Below are 19,787 nucleotides of genomic sequence, written 5' to 3' on the forward strand. Positions count from 1 at the left end.
GCTCCTCTAGAAAAGCAGATTCAATTGACCCCTCCCCCAGCTGGTTCTGGAAGAAATACCTCCTTGGAGAAAAGTGGAAAAAACCTGTTTATTATAAAACCTAAACAATATTAAACAATAAAAACCCTTGCTGCTCTAAAAGCGATGACAAACTGAGAAAGTCCCTTCCCCGGGTTACTCTGATCAGTCCCTCCAGTGCTGGAAATGCCACGGCCCAGGCCCGGCCCAGTGGGCCACAGGTCTGAGCTGCTGGTGCTCTTCTGGTGTTCAGGCCAGAGCAGCTTTAAACAGGTCCAAAGGAAAGGAAAAAAAAAACAAACACAGTCCAGGGAACTTCTTTGCCTCAGCTAGCTAAAACTAACTTAAACAAAGGAGAGCTCTGTCCATCTGCAGCCGGGAGCAGGAATGTGGAGGAGTGAGTGCAGTGTCTGAAAACAAACTGCGTGCTTCTTCTCTCCCTCCTTCACTCTCAGAACAAATCTTAAAGGTGCAAAACGTATTATTCAGCATAAACAGAACAAGAACAGACAACTGGGGATAAAAGCATCATATAGTCAAGTGAGGACAATGAGCAAAACCTGGTGGGATGAGTCCAGTGATTGGTGTGCCATGACGGAGGGTTACAGGCTCTTCTGGGGAGTGGGCAGATCAGGCACAGCATTGCCAGCCAGGCAAGGGAGGGGGTTGTCCTACTCTGCTCTGGGCCGGCCTCACCTCAGGTACTGGGGGCAGTTTAGGGTGACACAATATAAGAAGGACTTAAAGCTATTAAAGATAGTTCAGAAGAGGGCAATGAAGAGAGTGAAGGGCCTTGAGGGGAAGCCATATGAGGGATGCCTGAGGTCACTTGTTCAGCCTGGAGAAGAGGAGACTGAGGGGAGACCTCGTTTGCAGTCAACAACTTCCTCATGAGGGAAGGAGGAGGGGCAGGCTTATCTCTTTTCCAGTGACTGGTAACCAGTGACAGGACCCAAGGGAACGGCCTGAAGTTGTGTCAGGGGAGGTTTAGGTTGGATATTAGGAAAAGGATCTTCCTTCAGAGGGTGGTTGGGCACTGGATCAGGCTCCCCAGGGAAGTAGTCACAGCCCCAAGCCTGATGTTTCAAGAAGCACTGGGAAAATGCTCTCAGGCACATGGTGTAACTCTTGGGGCTGTCCTGTGTAGGGCCAAGAGTTGGGCTTTGATCCTTGTGAGTCTCTTCCAACTCAGGATAGTCTATGATACTGTTATTTTGGAGATGAGATCAAAACCCAGTGCCTGTTTTCAGTATGTAGCTGGTAAATGTTGATTGTCTTGCAATGGTCATGTAAACCTTTCTTTATTTGTGATCTGGTCGTGTCTTGCACAGCAGACTGTTATTACCTTGTACAATGGCAAGGCGTTTTGAATTTTTGCTTTTCTTAAGACATAATCTTCAATTGAAGAAACAGATTGTTACTAAAGAACTCTTAGATGTTGTTTTACTTGATTAAGTGCAATCATGATGAAATGGACTTGCTATTATATGATCCAACTCTAAAATATTTAATGTGTAAATCTACTTGTTTTCAGACAAAATTTTCCAGCCTTCAGATTAGCTTGTAATTTCAGGCAAGAACATATTTGCAATCAACAAAGTGGCCAAAACCTGAATTAAAGTAATCCATTTGGACTGTATTGCATGTGCATTTCAAGTCTATGTTGCTGTGGAGAAAAGTGATCCTGGAAGTGCCCTTTTTTTTTTTTTTCCCTGCTGTCTTGACACAGGAGTAGTGAGCTAGGCTTGGGATTAGTAGGCCTGAGAAAGAATTGCCAGTTTCTTTGTTTTCCACTTTTTTCAATACCACCTGTTTTACCTTCCAGTTGCAGACACCTCTCTGCTCCCACAATTCAATGGTGCTGCATAGGCAGTGGTGTTTAATAGCGGGGGACAGCCAGTACCCACTTAAAATGCACATCAAATTACAGCCTTAGCCATTTGTTAAATGTGCCAAGTGCTTGTGCTCTCAGCACAGGGCTGTCTTAGGGAATGCTGGCATAGATCTTTTTGATGATTGGTTCCAAACTGATGGGGCCCCTTTTCCCAAGAGAACAAATGGTAAAATGAAGGCCTTAGTTTGGAGCCAGATGATATTTAGTCTACTTGGCTTCTGTGGTGCAAGTAATGAACAGCACCTGGATATGTATGTTAAAGTAACCCAGTCAGAATTTTCCTCTCTGACTTGATGCCTTTGTTGTCTAGGTCAGCCATTACCAGCTGAAATGACACTTGCCCAGCTTCTGACTTTGCTGTATGACCGCAAACTCCCTCAAGGATACCGATCCATAGATTTGACAGTTAAACTTGGTTCCAAAGTAATCTCAGATCCAAGCTTATCAAAAACAGACTCATTTAAACGTCTTCACACAGAAAAAGGTGAGTGTTCTTACTTTGTTGGTATACTCCTTTTAAAAATGTTTTTATTTTGGACAAAAACTGTTTTGATTTTCTTGATGAGAAACAGCAGTTTTTTGTATTTTCTTGGATGATTTTCCTGAGCTATTCTTTTCCAGATAAGAGCTAAACTTTGTGATAAAGTATTAATTCATTCCCTGCCTAAATTATATCTATAAGATGCTCCAATATGGTTGCTCTGGTTTCACTTTTCTTTTTTCATTGTAATATTGTATGTGATACAATTGTGATTGGATATATACAGTATATTTTATTTCTTGACATGTATATCAGCTCTCTCTAGTAAGTGTGTTTGTGCTGGTAACCAGGGCAGCCAGAGGAATGTCCTGGGTTATTTTTTAAGGTCCCGACAGTACCTTAAAAAAAGTGTCATAACTCCTGTAATACAGGAGCTGTTGGAAATGAAATGAGTTAGAGAAGCCTGTGAATTTATTTATTGAGCTATCTTATGTACCAAATGCTGCTTTGAAAATGGGGATTTCTCTCAAGCCATCTAAGCAGATCTTATAACTGCAACTTTTAAAAACATTTAACATTTTCTAATATGATGTATTTATTGATAATACTTCTGCCAATTGCTTGCTATCTCCTTGCTGGGGAAGGGGAAAGGAGATCTGTCCCAGGAGTCTGTTCTGAAATATTTTTATATCATTCCTTTAGGCAAGACTTAGAGAAATGGGACTTTGAAATTAAGCTGATTGTAATCTGCTGATCATCAGCCTGCTGACACACATGGAATTCCAAAATTAATCATTCAGTTCTTTTCAGACAGGGGCTTCTTTTAAAACCTGTTCACTTGATAGTCTGTTTCTAGAAAAGATAAGAAACAGAAGTGTTGAAAACCAATTATAATTTTCTTGATATCTGGTCTGAAATTAGCCTTTCATGACTCTATGCAGTGTTTGGATATACATATCTCTCACACTATTAAGAGATAGATCTTTTTCAAATAATACTTTGGTTTACTTATGCTCTTTATTTGAATTCTAAACATACAGTAAATATTTTACTATTTGATTAAAACTCAAATCATTAGACAAGTTTCAATTTAGTAGTAAAGTTGTGTGAAGACATAAAGGTCCTCTGAACTTACATTAAGTTATTGGGCACTTTTTTGTTTAAATTTGAGCTTGTCATTACAAATCCACTGATCTGCAGTGATATACAGCAAAATATTAGTTTTATTCACAATCACCACTCAGCAATAATGAAGGTCAGAGCTACTGCTTTTTCTTCACTAGTGTGTAATATCTAGAGAAATTATTCTTACATATCAGTGCTCCTTTACTTGCTACTTAAAGTAGACTGCAGGGTTTTTGACACCTGGATAGATTTTTGACCTACTAGATAGATTTTATAGGTTCACATGGTGTCTCTAGTGCTACATTTCCTATTACTTGAGGAAGAGTGTCATTTATTTACATTTTTTTCTGTCTGCTTCAATGCCTTTTATGAGATCAGCAGTTTTCCACAGTGAAGTGCATGACTTCACTGAAAACCTGGAAAATGCTCCTGGAGGTGAAATGGTTTCAGTTGGATTATAAGAAAATTAACTAAAGCAAGGACTTGAAAAGCATACTTAAGTGTAACTCCTTGAGTGAATATTGAAGAAGTTACTGTGTTTGCACTCACAATGAAAGGATCTGCCTATAGCTTTACTCACTGAGAACTTACTTTTCAAGTGTCTTTTGCAGAGAAGCAGTTTTCAGTGCTTTATCAATATCTCAGTGTTTATATTTTCTTGTTGTCTTCCTTTGGGAAGGCTTACAGCTTTTTACACTGCAGAACAGAGGGGTGAGGTTTTTGGTCAAAATCTTTCTTTTAAAACCATCGTTATGAAGGATATCTAACATTTCTTGCAGTCTGATCAATTCATGCCACTGCAAGCAATTGAATTGCAAATCACGTTCAGCCTAGTGAGGTGGAATCCTCCACATGTCTGGTGGAAGGTGGTTCCTTGCTGATACCAGCAAGGTTGTGACACCCTCACCCACTGTCTGTGGGGAAAAGGAGCATTTCCATAGAGGTTTCTGCCTGTCCTTTAGAACAGTAGACATCAAAGCTGTATGTACTGAAAGTGTTACGATTGGACATTTTCTTACAAGGATTATCCTGCTTTAAAGGTATCTGCGACCTTTTCTTAGTCTGTCTCTGAAAGACTTCTTCAGACAGACTTTTCATAGTCTTTGCTTTTGAAGTAGGATGAATTGATGTACATATTCCTACATGTCCCTGATTTAAGCTTATTAAATCTTACACTTTGATCATATTATTCCAAAGCAGTGTGATCCTCCCACAGTATATCAGTGATGTCCTTGTAACACGGTGCTTCTTGCATGTTTTAAAGTTGAGAATTAGGATGGGGAAAGACCTGCTGTTTGCTATTCCCTTTCAAATTAGAAAGGAACAGTTTTAAAAGATGAAGTCTCTGTTAAAAGATACAGTGTCTGCTGTTTAAAAGTTTTTTCATAAGAAATTTATTTTGGTAGCTGCACAAGTTATTCATTAATGTGCTTCTGTGTTTTTACAAGTATATAATAAATAATAGCATGTGTGCTATATATTTGGAGTATAACTGAGGATTATGATGAGTGTCAGAATGTTCACAGTGAAGAGATACTGAGACCACTTGGTCTCTCCTGCCTTTTGATGTGGCTGTACTCTGAAGACTTGGAGGACCCCTGCATTACATTGCTTAAAAATATAATCTGCAAAACAGATTTTTAGATTAAATATACAGGATATTCACTGAAGTTTGCCTGTGGCAATTAGCAAAGAGGGCTGATGTTTGGCAATAAGGAATTGTGGTAGGGTTTTGTATATTCTGTATATACTTTTGTGTGTAAGTGCATAGAATGTTCATTTTTTTGTCTGTTGTACAAGATATTAGGGTGCTAAGTCATAAACTGGGAGGATGGAGGATGGAGGTTAGAAGAAAGTTAGAAATCCAGATCATGATCTTTTTTTCATGAGGAAGAATAGAATTAAATCTCATGGCTTTTGCAGAGGGTCATTTTGACACCTCACAGAGAAGAGATGTGAAAAGCAAAACAGGTTAAGATTTAAGGTTATCTTTCCTTTCTTCAGCTGTAAACTCTTTATTGGAGAATAACAAACCTACTTCTAGATGAGTGTTAAAAAGTGTCATAACTCCAAAATTAGCAAAGTCTTGAAGGCATAGATCAAATTCTAATAAAACATTAAATTCTAATAATTAACATGTAGCCATGTGTAAATAATGCTGAGTTTGACATGGATCTGCTGTCATTGGCAAAAGGTACTGTCAGGACCCAGGACATTCCTCTGGCTGCCCTGGGTGATTCAAGACCCTGTCAGGGCTCAGAGACCTTGGCACGGAGTCAAAAACACCTGTGCCTTTGATTTTAGCCCATGGAAAAAATTACCAACTTTGTGTGAAGTTTAAAAGCCACGAGAGTTTGAGTAGAATGATAGTTAATCTGTCACAGGGTGAAAAAGCAGAGTTTTGGGGTTTTAGAATGGGGGTTCAAAAAGCAAGATGAAGGGATCTGGGTGTGTCCTGTCCTTCTTCTCCTTCTTCTTGTCCTCCATCTTCTGCTGTGATAGTGACACTTCTGGATTGGTTTAGAGTAGAGACAGACTATCTAACATAGGTGATAGGTATTGGAAAATTATTGTAAATAAAGTACACGTAGTTCTTAGTATAAAAAGATAACACCGCCCTGAGGGCAGTCAGTGTGCCACAAACCAACCTGCCAGGCAGATCTCAGCAGGTCAGAGAAAGAATGTAATAGATAAGGAAAAATAAACAACCTTGAAAAGCAGAACTGACGAATCTTGACTACTTCTTTGGTCGCGGTGCTGGGAAAAAAGACTTTCTGATACTTCAGGGGTCATCTCAGCCACAGAAACCCGAGAAGGTACCACTAACACATTTATTTTCTTTTGTCATTCTTGTATTCATTTCAGGTTCTTGACTCAGTCTTTGCTTGAGAAGGAATCAGTACTTTTGAAAACCACTTTTAAATGAGGACAAACAAATAAAGACAGTGTTGATGATATATATTAATTTCTTTTCTGTTTGTTTTTGTAGAGCATGCAGATTTACTGGGACCTTGCCCTGAAGATGAAGCCATCAGTCCTGGGGATGAGTGTATGGATGCAGTTCTAGATGAATCACTTCTTGAAACTTGTCCCATTCAGTCTCCACTGCAAGTTTTTGCTGGCATGGGTGGATTGGCTCTTATTGCAGAGAGACTCCCTATGCTTTATCCTGACGTAATTCAACAAGTGAGTAGAAAAAAATAAGTGTTGGAAAATATGCTGAGAGTATTTTGTTTGTTTGTCTGAGGACAGTATTTTCCTTGTCTTTCCCTATAGTTCAGTTTAACTTCTCAGTTATTTGGGGAAGTTACTTTAAAAGAGGCAAATGGATAACTCTGCAGCCCTGTCCAGCTGTACGTGTGCTTCCCTGTCCATGTCACAGACTGCCTGAGTAGCTGTGGTCTTGTTGGGACCAAGGCAAGCTTTTTCTGTTTGTTTAAAATACCTTGGAGGGTGCAGTAAAATAAAGTTACTGATGTACTATAAAGGCATACTTGCTTATCACTTAGTTGTTCGTGCAAGTGTACCCTCATAGATGTTTTTATGGTTAAGTGAAATTCAGTTCTCAAAGATTATGTAATTTTATTATTATAAATAACAGTATCATCTTAATTATATTAATATGAAGAAATAATAGATATTATTTGTATACTTATATATATATATAATTCCTCTAGATGCACTGATAGACATTTCAAAAGTGTCAGTAGTGGCATTAGTGTGGAATTACTCCTTTGGCTGCTGTTTTAAATACACACTGCTAAAAAGGGAAGAAATAACCTGTGAATTATTCAGATTCTTTTTGACAATATTTTTGAAGCTTTTGGCTGATACTCCTAACAGGAAATAATATTTATTCCCTTTGAAACTGAATTAATCATGAATTAAGGGTATCATACTATGGATATGTATTGAGAGTACATTATTCAGTATCTTGACTGTAAAATTATGGCAACCATAGGAACCCTGTAGTGAGACTGGATAATTAATATGCATCCTTTGTAAATAGTTCTACAAAGGCCTTAGAGGTCTAGTACCAATGCATTTCAAAAATTGCAAGTTGAAGAAGTATTTACATAAACAGTTACTGTGTTATGAATTCCAAGAGGGATAATGTGTACTCTGTATTGAAGCAAACGGATATGTGGAATTCTGCAAGACATGAAAAGTAAGTTATGACCATGAGAAATTTCATTCCTTTTCTCCTTCTTTTTCTATAGTCCTAGGAACTTACTATCTTTTCACAATTTCTTAGCTTGAGATATATGTTTAGATTCAAATACTGAATAAGAATTCTGCAAACCATAAAAAAAATTAAATACTCACTGTTCAGAGTGAAAACTGATGATTTCTCCAGACCCTTAATTCTTTAATTTTACTTTTATATTTCTCCAAGTCACTGGAGAAATGTGAACATAATTGGAATAAATGCAGTAAAACATGGCTTTGACTTTAAATTAGGAATTTGGTATTCTGGATAATTTCTGTAAAGGCTTTTCATATTCATCTTTCCCAGTTTATATCAGTCTGGTAATAAGTGCTAAAATTCTAAATATGATGAAATCAGTTTATCTGAATAGCATGAAAACTTGAAACCTCTGTGACATTTAATTATGAGAGGGGACCTCAGTGTCATAATTTCATTTAAATTGTTTGATTGTGTCTTGGGGCACTGTACAGCTACTGCCCCCTTAAACTCTGACTCCCATTATAATGCTTGACTATACTGTCCTCTGGTCATAAAACAGACTGTTCTGTTAGAGTATAATAGTAATAAAGCCTGCCAAATCAATCAAAAGTTCAAAAGGCTCATTGCTACGAAAGGCTCATTGCTACAAGTTGCTACTAAACTGCTAAGATACCTGAAGTTATTCTTTGTTTTTGAAGGCATTATGATTAATTTTTCTTCTTTTTACAATAGGTAACTAAAAATTAAATACTTATTATGGTCACAGTGTTTAATGTTAAAAATAAAGGGCCGTTTCTTATTTAACAGTATAGTACATAAATGAATCTTTGTATTTACCTCAGAGTAATTTGTGAGTCTTACACCTCTGTGTTTAAGCAGCACACTTTAACTGAGGATTTAGGTTGCCAAAATATGTTTGCTTGCTTGTGTAGGCACAACTTTGTAGCACTGTATTGAAAATGCAACAAGTATGCCCTTTCAGGCCATTTGGCATGGTCCCTGTATCTACAAATGGTGGAGTAGTTCATGTGACTTCTTTTTTGTGTCCTACATTAAGATTGCATGTCTTTTAGATCCTTTGTAAAATAGAATTTTTGTTTAAGGCGTTTAACTGAATGACTGCTAAATTTCTTTGTTGTTTCTGTTGGTTAAGGTGAGCACTCCAGTGGTTACGTCAGCCACACAAGAAAAACAGAAGGACAGTGATCAGTTTGAATGGGTTACCATTGAACAATCAGGGGAATTGGTGTATGAAGCACCAGAAACAATTGCTGCAGAGCCTCCACCGATCAAGTCAACAGTCCAGACTATGTCTCCCATACCTGCACATTCTCTGGCTGCCTTTGGTTTATTTCTCCGTCTCCCGGGCTATGCTGAGGTGCTGCTAAAAGAACGGAAACATGCTCAGTGTCTGTTGAGATTGGTGTTGGGAGTTACAGATGATGGTGAAGGAAGTATGTGCTGTAATTATTACCTTTCTTTGTAGACCACAGATCATTTTACCTAAATTTATTTGCACTGTATTTCTTTTATCAGGAAGTTAGCATTGGTTTGTGCAGAAGCATGTTGCAGGCATCTTTGATAAACTGTTGTCTCTAATAAGCTCTCTCTGGCAAAATTTTATCACAATCATCAATATTCAAGAGTTCTCATCTCATGTCAGAGTAATTGTAAAATAAGCACTGATAAAACCTACAATGACATTGTCAAGCTAACTGCATTCAGACAGAAAGTAGCTGGAAATGCTCAACTAATTGTGCAAACATCCTATAATTCCACAACCAAATGTAGAATAATATGGATAAGAGCAAAGCTACAACAAATGTAGAGTAAACCATTGAATAATGTTTTAGTAAAGGAGAGTAAGATCTAAAGATTTTGGTGATTAAACTGCCTAAACAGAAGCTCTGCCTTGATAGTGTGAGTTCAGAGGAGAAATGGGATGTTCTTCAAAGAATAAACAGACAAGCCAGGAGAAAAATTTGTTGTCAGTGTCTTTGCAAATGAGCCTGGAATTCTGCATGTAGTTCTAATATTTGTGTTTCTTACTGTTTTGAAAAAGTGCAAGAGTGTGTCTGAAATATGTTTTCATACATTGAAGGCATTTGCTTTCACTGGGTGTTGTGTAGTGGTGCACTTGAGCAGTGTCAGGTTTACAGCTGAACTTGATGATCTCAAGGGTCTTTTCCAACCTGCATGATTCTGTGATTATGACTTTGAAGAGTGCTGGTTTTTCTAGGCTGCAATCATCAGAAGTTAGTCTCTATTTAGCACTCTAAATAGGGTGGTAGAGTGGTGTGCAACATGGACCTTGTCTCATTTGCTCTCCCTTCTGTTTGTCTTTTTATTTCACTAGTATTTAGGTGCAGGACAGTAGATGAGAATAAACTGGGCAATAAAAATTCAATCTAGCTGTTTACACTCACCTAATCGGAGTGGTAAATAACTGAAGAACTGTATGCAGTTTCTAGAGTAGTCCAGTCCCTTACTACTGCAGGCAGTTTTGATATCTTTTCTTTTTTTTAATAGAGAGGCATTTAGAATTTGGGTTGCTTTCTTTTTTTGTAGTAGTGTGGGTGTGTGTGCAGCCACTACTGCTATTGGAATACCATTCCAGAAAGTAATTTTCTTCATCAGTAGGGGTTGCTTTAATTTTCTGCCTATGTTTATTCGTATGCAGTTAGTGGCCAGCAGCTCTTCTTTCTCCAGTGCATTTGTTGACAGGAATTGCATTCCCTTGTAGCCTTAGTTTTAGCTGGACTAAACAGCCAATTTCTCTTTTCCCTTAGCCAAACATCTGAATTCAACTCTACAAAATGTGGGTTCAGTTGTACACAGTAATACACATGAGTTTTCTGTATAAACTATTAATAAACTTCCTTTTTTGTTTGAAATGCAACTTATCACACATGTAGAATCTCATTACTTTCTTGCATAATATGAAGAGCTGCAATTATAAATCTATGGCTTATAGATTGTAGTTGTCTCAAAGATAAACAATGTGCAGATGTTTCGATTTTCTCTTTTCATTTGGCTATGCCTGCAGTTATGGAATTCTATCAGATAGTCTTATTTTCCAGAAGTTTTTGATTTTATTTATGAAGATCCTGGTCAGACGACTTTTGATTCCTTCTTGTTACTGTCTTTGCAAAGAGTATCAGATAGATGTGAATTTACACATGTGTATGTGTGTAGATACATGTACACAAATATGGACATTTGTTTAAATCTCTGGATGATGATATAGCTGATAAACTCTTAAGAATGAGGGAGAAAATAAAGTATTTAAAATAGAAAGCAAACTTCTGGACAGAGTTGGCTATTTTAAAGTATTTTCACTGTTCAAAACGTCTCCAGTTGTCACTTGTCTCTATATAAGCACTGGGGAAGGAATGTGAAATGTATTGTTAAATACAAGGAAAAAATTGAGACAGTTTCCCATATCTCAGTGTGTTGCATTAATAGGCCACTCCATTATTTGAAATATGGCTTTTAAAAGAAAATTTTTGCTCATAATGCAAAGGGGTTAAAAATTTTAAGGACTTGTAGCACAAAATTCATACATGCAACTCATCTAATTTCAATTATGTTAGTATTTCACCATGGGTTCAACTTCAGTAGAAACTTCGTTTGTGTCAGTGCATTAATTCATACTTTGGGCACATGAATACAGAAGAGAATCCTACATGTAATAAACTACTGCTGCTTGTCAGCTGAGCTGCTATTAGCTGATCCCATGCATTCTTTATCTTGCTGTATTTGCTAGTATTAAAAATATATATGTATTTTAAAAAATTAGTCCAAACCAGTTTTCTCCCTGGAAATGGCAAATCAAATTTTTTAAATTTGATTCTTTACCAAATCTATAAATAAAATAACGAAACATTCTTTCTTCTACACTCTCCTTAAAATGAATTTTTTCTTGGAAGAGAAACATAGTAATGGATATTTACTTTACTGTATGTGAATGCTTAAGTCCTTAGTAGATTTCTGTATGTTCATAAACTATTGCAGAGATTAATAGGCTTTATTGAACTGTTGAAAGAAAATGTGGGTTTGATGTTTTTCTTCTCCAACCTAGGTCATATCCTGCAGTCTCCTTCAGCAAACGTGCTCCCGACGCTGCCGTTCCACGTGTTGCGCAGTCTGTTCAGCAGCACCCCGCTGACCACTGATGACGGAGTGCTGCTCCGGAGGATGGCGCTGGAAATCGGCGCCATCCATCTCATCCTGGCTTGTCTCTCTGCCCTGAGCCACCATGCACCACGAGTGCCCAACTCAAGTCCCAACCAGGCAGAGGTAAGCTTACCAGCACAGCAGGTACCAGCCAGAAGTACTAAGAGTTCTAATTAAAAAAAGAAAATCATCTCATCGCTTTCATTGTAGCCTCATTTTTGCAGACTTTAAAAATAATTGCAAAGTACTTGATTAGGTAATTGTCCCTGCATGTTGCAAACAAACATAGTAATCATAAAAGTAGAGAAAGAAGGCTTGTCTTGAGGCATTAAGGTGTAATCAGTTTCTTTCACAGAACCTTCTTTTTCAGGGCAGGAAAGGCATAATGGTCAATGAATGGTGGTTCCTTAATACCCATTAGATAGTATGACCTCATTACCTTGTTTAGCATTCATCATCTTGTCACAGACACATTTTATGAAAAATCCTTTTGCTAGGATTTTTTCTCCTGAGAAGCTGAGAGGTCTCAGGAACAAAATGTAAGCACTATTATCTGCTGCTGTGGAATGCAACAGGTGCATCTTTCATTGGTCTCATGTGGTTGTTTTTAATTAACGGCCAGTCATAGTCCAGCTGTCTCGGACTGCCTGGTCAGTCACAAGATTTTATTTCCATTCCTTTCCTTTCAAGCCTTCTGATGAAATCCTTTCTCCTATTCTTTTAGTATAGTTTTAATATAATATATATTATCATAAAATAATAAATCAGCCTTCTGAAACATGGAGTCAAGATTCTCGTCTCTTCCCTTGTCCTAGGACCCCTGTGAACACCACCACAATCATCTAAACTCCTGGTTACAAATTATTTCCTTTCAAATGCTTCACAAATATAAATGAGTTGTGAAAATTAATGAATTAATGCAGTGATTTTTGTTACAATCTCCATACTGATATTTAAATGAGATCCAAACACAAAAAATTTCCATCATATTCAAGATCACAAATTAATCTTCAAAATTTGACTTTTTCAAGGCATTTCCCATGTTATACCACCGCCTATTCAGAATATGTATATTCTGATTTTCTTTTTAGGACTGTAAGTTACCATTTCTACATAATATACCAATTGTCTGTTAAAGTATTAAAAAAAACCCACATTAATGACTTGCCCTCTTTAGCATTGTTTTGGTAGAGGCTTGCATGAAACAGTTCCTGGTGGCTGAATATGGATTAGTACTTGCAAAATATAGGGCTGTCCATATTTTAGCAGCTCTGATACTGATGAAGGGTTGAGCAAGCAAGAGATGAAGTTGTGCCTGAGAATAATTCACCTTAATGGCTAATCAAATTCAAGGGGAAACTGAGAGATTCTGCTTCTAATGGGGTATTAGGCTCCTGACACATTAACACCTTAGCATTTTTGCATGTTTGGAGGGAAGGGGCAACCATTAATTCTTACTTCTGCTTCAGTGCTACCATGACCCTTTAAATAGCTTGCTTTCTCATAATTCATATCTATCAAGTGATAGATGGTAACTTGAAACTAGGGATCCATCAGGCCTGCACTGAGGCTTGTATTTCTGGGGCCAGACTCTCCCTTAAGTGCTTTAATTCAGTGCTCATGACAGTCCTCTCGAGTGTTAAAGGCACAACATGTTCATGAGTAATGTCTGTGTGAAAATAACCACACAGCTGTTTCATCACCGAGACACATTGCATTCCCAGTGTAAAAGATTATCCAAGACTACTGTCAGTATGATACTTCACAGGTGATAATTTCTTTTACCATTGCAGTCTGTTCATATATCATTTCTTTTCTTTCATACACAATCTTTAATAAAGTCACTGAAGAAGAAGTGAACCGAAAATGAAACTTTTTGGAGCCATAAAACAAATACTGCATGATGTGGTTTCCAGCTAATTGTGACCAAGTAATGAAAGTAGCAAGTCACTTGTTTAGGATGCTAAATATGCAAATAGGAAAACATCAGTTAAAAAATGCTTATCAGAGTTTTTTCTGCATCCTTTTCACCAATGACCTGCTAAAATTCAAAAATTAATGTAAATACTTCCACACTACTTCATGAGGGCTAAGTATTGTAATATTGGAGTTGTGTTACTAAAATCACTGAGGCAGACCATTGGTCAAAGTTGTTTTAGCTGTTACCAAGCACTGTTGGAAAAATGTGCTCTTAGAAAATTTTAAGGAAGACTGACTTCCTTGCTCTTACTTAGAGAGGAGGTAATTCGTATTTTAGTGTCACGGAGATCATGTGTCAGAGCTATATGTGTAACTTACTCCTTTTGTTTTGGAGCATTTATTCAAAATCAGTAAATACTTGAGCATCTTAACATTTCAGTTCTGTTCTCTTGATAACATTTCCACTCCCATCCCTTTCATCTCATTGTGTTATTAGACTTGATTAGGTTCTAAACAGCAATAATTACAGAGCTGTGATGTTTAGAATTATATTGATTAAGTAGCATTCTAATACTTCTCATCATTTAAGCAGTGATAGTATCTTAAAAGAGAATAATAAGGGGCTTACAGTACTGGTCAAATGGAAGAACTACTTTCAACAGTCTACTGCTGACCTTGACCAGAACTCCATATATGTGGCAGTCTTTCCAATGGAAAGCTTTGATTTTCACTGGATCCTGAAGATATCTTTAGAAAGTTAATAAACTGGGATTACATTCTTTTGCATAACAAAGGCTTTTTAAAGATAGTGCAACTAAGATTAAATCATTAAATAATTGTGATTTTTTTTAACTTTAGCCACAGGTGTCAAGTACACACAATACTGCATCAACAGAAGAGCAGCAGTTGTACTGGGCTAAGGGTACAGGATTTGGAACAGGCTCTACAGCTTCAGGATGGGATGTTGAACAAGCCTTGACTAAGCAAAGACTAGAGGAAGAGCATGTGACCTGCCTTCTACAGGTGTGTAATTATAAATTACGATTAATGAGAGGCACTTAAAGCATGGATAATAAAACTGGAGTTTTTTCAGTCACACAGCAGAGTAATTACAATATTTTGGGCAAAAATTACTTGCAAACAACTGTCTTATTGGAAAATTATATAGTTCATATTTTGAGCAAGGCTGTTTTCAGATATCACTAGGCTGCTGCATAGAAGACCTGGGTATGAGTTCTGAAGAGAAAGTGGGTGAGGGTGCTTTTATCTTGAGCTGTCACACACCTCTGTCAAGAGCACTGCACACAGTCAAAACTGAAGACTGTCCATTGAAGGAGAAGGATATGGCAGTAGGCATTTTGTTTTGTGTGCCAAACAGTGTTACCTATATAATTTCTTGTGTACTTTTCACTCTACTTTAAGGAAGTGCTTATAGTTGATATTGGTGTCCATGAATGTGTTATGGCAATATAACAAAATCTCACTCATACACATTAGAAAATCTTGAGTATGTCAATTACATGACAAAAGTAGTTCTTCAATAAACATCTAGATCTTAGTAAAATTCTGATGTCTTCTAATACCTAAGGAGAGGAAGATCGTGCATAATCAGGCTTTTCAGTCCATTATGAAATCCAACCAATCCCTGTTATCTTGGATCAATGTAGGGAATATGAGATTGTATCTAGTCATCAAAAGTTTAATTCAGTTGAAAAGCATTAGCTAACGTGCTGGGGTTAGAGCACAAAGGAGATGAAACTTTGCAAATGCCCACACCCTGATGAAGATACCATTTTGATGATCAGTTATTTTAGACACTAGAGATTACATGGCACAATCATCATATCCCTTGTAAAAGTACAAGTAAAATCTGAAAACATTTTTCTATACAAGAAAGAGGAAAATTGCCTAAATTGCTCTCAGCAAAGCTTCCAGGCAGTACTCTGTATTCTGCCGGGGAGAGGTTTCACTATCAATGTGATAAGTCATGAAGTAAGGAGGCATTTGTTGAGGGCACTCAGCAGTTGAAGGAAGTAGCATTTTGCTGAACATGTCAGTCAGTTGTACGGCAGACTTTCCTTAGTCCCTGCTCTAGAAAGGTTTAGAGAAATTCTGTACAGAGTGATAATAAGATGCTGCAGCAAAATACCATAGGTAAGGGGGTTAAAACAAAGAGGGTGAATGAAAGAAAAGAGGCTGAAAAGGTGAATAGAGTCCCTGGGACTTCAAGCTATACAGCCTGTCAAGCCTCAAAGTTACTTAATTTGAGAGTACAGCTGCACAAATCAGAGCCATGGAAACACTTAAATCTACAACACCCAGTAAGGGCCTGTGAACTCAGCCACAGCTACCCTTGGGACAGGCAGGTGTGCAGTCAAGAGGTGCCTTCCCACCATTGCCAAGGGGAAGGCTGCTCTTTGTTTACTCAGATAAGAGCTGTGCTCATGAGTAGTCGTTCCTCCAGGTAACTGTTGTGCTCACCATAACTTACTGTTCCACCTGTAAACCCCGAAGTCCCATCCCAAAGGAAGTTACAAAAATACCTGAAGCATTTGCAGTTGAAAAACAGAGAAGTCCTACTGCTATTTGGTGTACTTAGTGTTCTAAAGTGAAAGGGACTGGTCAGCTGCAGGTCTCAGTGGTCTGAGCTGGCAAACTCTTGCTTTGAGCAACTCCAGTAAGTTTGTCAAAATTCATATTATTTGATCTCCTAAAATAATTCAGAATTATAACAGTTACTTAATTTTACCATTAGCCAAAGTTTGAATAATCTAAAAACTGTTTAGAAATTCTTCTGAAATCTCTCTGGGCCTGCTGAAATAAATACCAGAACTGAATTTGCAAAACAGTTAGTGAAGTGTTAGGGCATGTGTCTTAAGGAAAGTCAAAGTTCTTTTGACTGAAATAAATCAGTTTTGATTAAATACTTTGGTGTATTTCAGGTTCTTGCCAGTTACATAAATCCTGCAGGGAGTACATCAAATGAAGAGACTCAAACGAGCCATGAGGGTAGAGGCCAAAACAGCAGCGCTCTTCCCTCCATCCTCCTGGAGCTGCTCAGTCAGTCCTGCCTCATCCCAGCCATGTCATCGTACCTCCGCAACGACTCAGGTAACCTGTCCCTGCCTCCTTCCAAATCCAAGCTGCCTTACTTCTGTCTAATCAGCTTTTGAGAAACAACAGGGGGTTCTTGTTTCAGTATGCTTGCCAGTTCAGAATTTTACTAATGGAACATTCACTTGAGCCTTAGAAGACAAAATAAAACAGAATCATCAGACAGAATCTTGTTGAAATGTTCACATTTGTTGCAGTATCTCTTTAAATTAGAAGTTCAGTTCTTCAGCTGTTGAAACTATCAGGAAAATTGTGTTTTCTTCTGAAAAGTTTGCATGTTAGTTCTTCTACAAAAGATAACGGTGGAAAGGAGTACTTTATACAAGACCATGAAACGTAGTGTCAAGAAAAATGTCAATTTTAAAGAAAATTGAGGAAATGCATACCTGAATTTGGTAAATGTTGCACATAGGGCAATTCTACTTCAATCAAAGCTTTTTTCCTTCATTTAGGAAGTACAAAAATAAGCCTCTTATCAGAAGTGTAAAATATTTCAAATATATGGGAACAATTAAATTTTTGAGCTTTTTAAAGCAAAAGCAAATGAGTTCATCAAATTTCTGCTTATAATTTTAAAACCAGGATGCTCTGAGAGTTTTCATCTGGTGTGTTGTACCTGACTGGGGAAACCATTTCAGTTTTACAAGGTGGTGTGAAGCAGTATGAATTAAGCAAATGCCTGTGCGGAACTAATGACAAAATCAGCAGACTGGGTTTGTGATTTATGTGCAGTCTCACTAGATGACATGCTTTAGTATGGAGATGAGCCTTAGGTTGGATTTTTATTAAGTTACTTTTTTTATAAAGATGGATTTAATCCTTAAGTATCTGGAGGAGTTGTTGCAAATGTGAGTAATTTGGTTTTGGAGCTTATTTTGCCTGCCCTATTTTTGGAGCAACTGATTAATGTCTTTGTCACATTACTGCAGTTCTTTGGGATGCCAGTTGGAGGGTGTGGTCATGTGAATTCATGGAACAATGTTATAGCTCCTTGAATTACAGCATACATTTTATGTTAGAGGTAAAAGAAATTATCTCTAAGTATTTGCAAAGCTATTTAAAACTAAAACAAGAATTTGGCTCTTTTAATTTGTACTAAGTACAGCATTGCATAATCTTGTGTGATGGAATGGAACTAGTTCAAAAAGTCTGCTGGGGTCTTATAGTAAAAATAAAAATATAAAGATCTTTCACTTGCTAGTCTGCAGATTGACACCTCACCCTAATTTTGCAATGAATTTGTTGGTTCTGTTTGGCACATACTCCAGTGAGGAAAATTAACTAATGATAGACCAAGCTTTTTATTGCAGTTGAAAATACACTGTAAAACAATCAAGGAAATTATAAAGTAAGAGAATAATCTTTATAACAGATACTCATAAATTCTTCTTTGTTGAGGAAAAGGAAGAGTCATTGAAAAGCCTAGCAAAAATGCCATGTTATCTAAAGGATGAAGCAGCTGATGCTGAGTTACAGATGAATCACAGCTGCTGAAATTGCTATTTCCTGTTTTCAATAGAAGAATGTGTCTGTCTGTGTAAGTCACCTTTAACAGGGAGAGAACAGTCAGATACTGATAGAATAGATATGTGGCTGGCGGCGAGAAGTTCAGACTAGTTTGGCTTTCAGGAACCATTTGTTTTCTCATCATACATAGAGGCAAAGTTTTGGTGAAACATGTTCATTTTAGGTGTGTTTTCCACTGCTGAACTACTGTTGTTTGTGGTTGGCAGGTGTTGAAATGCCTGTGCATTAACAATTAGGAAAGAGTGAGCAATGTAGCAATTAAACTGTATTAAAGCAAAACCTTGCTTTTCAGAGCAAAAAATGAAAACTGCCCTTCCGTTTACAAGTTCACAAAGAATGGCGTTATTTCTATTGAAGTTTAGAATTGTAAAATCTAAGGGTTGTTATCCTTTGATTGATCAAAGCAATATGAATGTTTCCTGCTGTATTTGTTCAAACATCTATAAAACAATAATTAACAATGCTCTCCTGGATTTAAAAATAATAACTTTGCAGGCTTGCAACAGTCAGGCTCCTCTTTGGAAGCACAATAGGAAAGCAGTATGAAAGGGAAATGTGCAAAAAGGATGACTTCTGGAAAGAATGTCTTCTCTTTGTCAATATTTGAGCCAGATGCATTTAGTTGGGAAGGACCCCCTGAAAACAGTTTGTCTTAGTGATAACAAGGCATAATTCCAGTGCAGTAATTACTGTTGGGTTGAAAGGCAGACAGATAATTTTCACATTAATGAGTGCAAGTTGCACGTGATGCTGGGGCTCTCAGTGTCACTGACACTGAGTGTCAGCAGACATAGCTGACACAAGAGAAGCAGGTTGAGAAGCTCTGAAGCTGTGTTAGGTTCTGGTACAATGCTTGTGGGACTGAAAAATTCCCTTAATGCATTTATGGTTCAAACATTTCAAATAAGGAGATGACTTTTTTCTTATTACTACTATTTTTATTTTCTTTTTTAGAGTCTTGAAGACCAATGCAATTTAGTAGAACAGATTTGAGTCTTTCCTGATAGAGCTTTATCTAATTTCAAACTTATCTTGAATACCTGTGTCTTCTCTAGCAAGGCTGAACAGGAGTCTAGGGAGAGTTGGAAAGGGAACAGCATTGGTTGTAATGCACATGTGTATGGGATTCTGATTTTCAGACTGGTGCCACTTCTGCTCTCAAAATATACTTCTGTATGGAATAAGCAGGTAACTGCATTCTTCCTGTAACATGTTTGTCTGAGGAATTAGGGCATTGCATATAGAATGCTAACAGAATGTTCCTGGGTTCTGGCACTTGAGCAGGAACAAGCTGTGCCCAGCACAGTGATGACAGAAATCAGTGATTTTCAGCAACCCTGTAA

The 19,787-nt window shown here is 37.4% G+C and overlaps 1 protein-coding gene across 2 annotated transcripts in view; it reads left to right on the plus strand.

The window, feature by feature from the left end:
- Positions 1–19,787, plus strand: part of BIRC6 (baculoviral IAP repeat containing 6) — a 176,040-nt gene that overhangs the window by 108,946 nt on the left and 47,307 nt on the right. For both annotated transcript variants that reach the window (XM_066546647.1, XM_066546648.1), the window contains exons 60-65: positions 2,223–2,396; positions 6,508–6,704; positions 8,861–9,161; positions 11,789–12,006; positions 14,662–14,826; positions 16,746–16,914. In XM_066546647.1, coding sequence (XP_066402744.1) covers positions 2,223–2,396; positions 6,508–6,704; positions 8,861–9,161; positions 11,789–12,006; positions 14,662–14,826; positions 16,746–16,914 — 1,224 coding nt within the window. The remainder of the gene's footprint in view (positions 1–2,222; positions 2,397–6,507; positions 6,705–8,860; positions 9,162–11,788; positions 12,007–14,661; positions 14,827–16,745; positions 16,915–19,787) is intronic.

Source organism: Molothrus aeneus, chromosome 3, assembly GCF_037042795.1.
Source record: "Molothrus aeneus isolate 106 chromosome 3, BPBGC_Maene_1.0, whole genome shotgun sequence".
Classification (NCBI taxonomy): Eukaryota; Metazoa; Chordata; class Aves; order Passeriformes; family Icteridae; genus Molothrus; species Molothrus aeneus.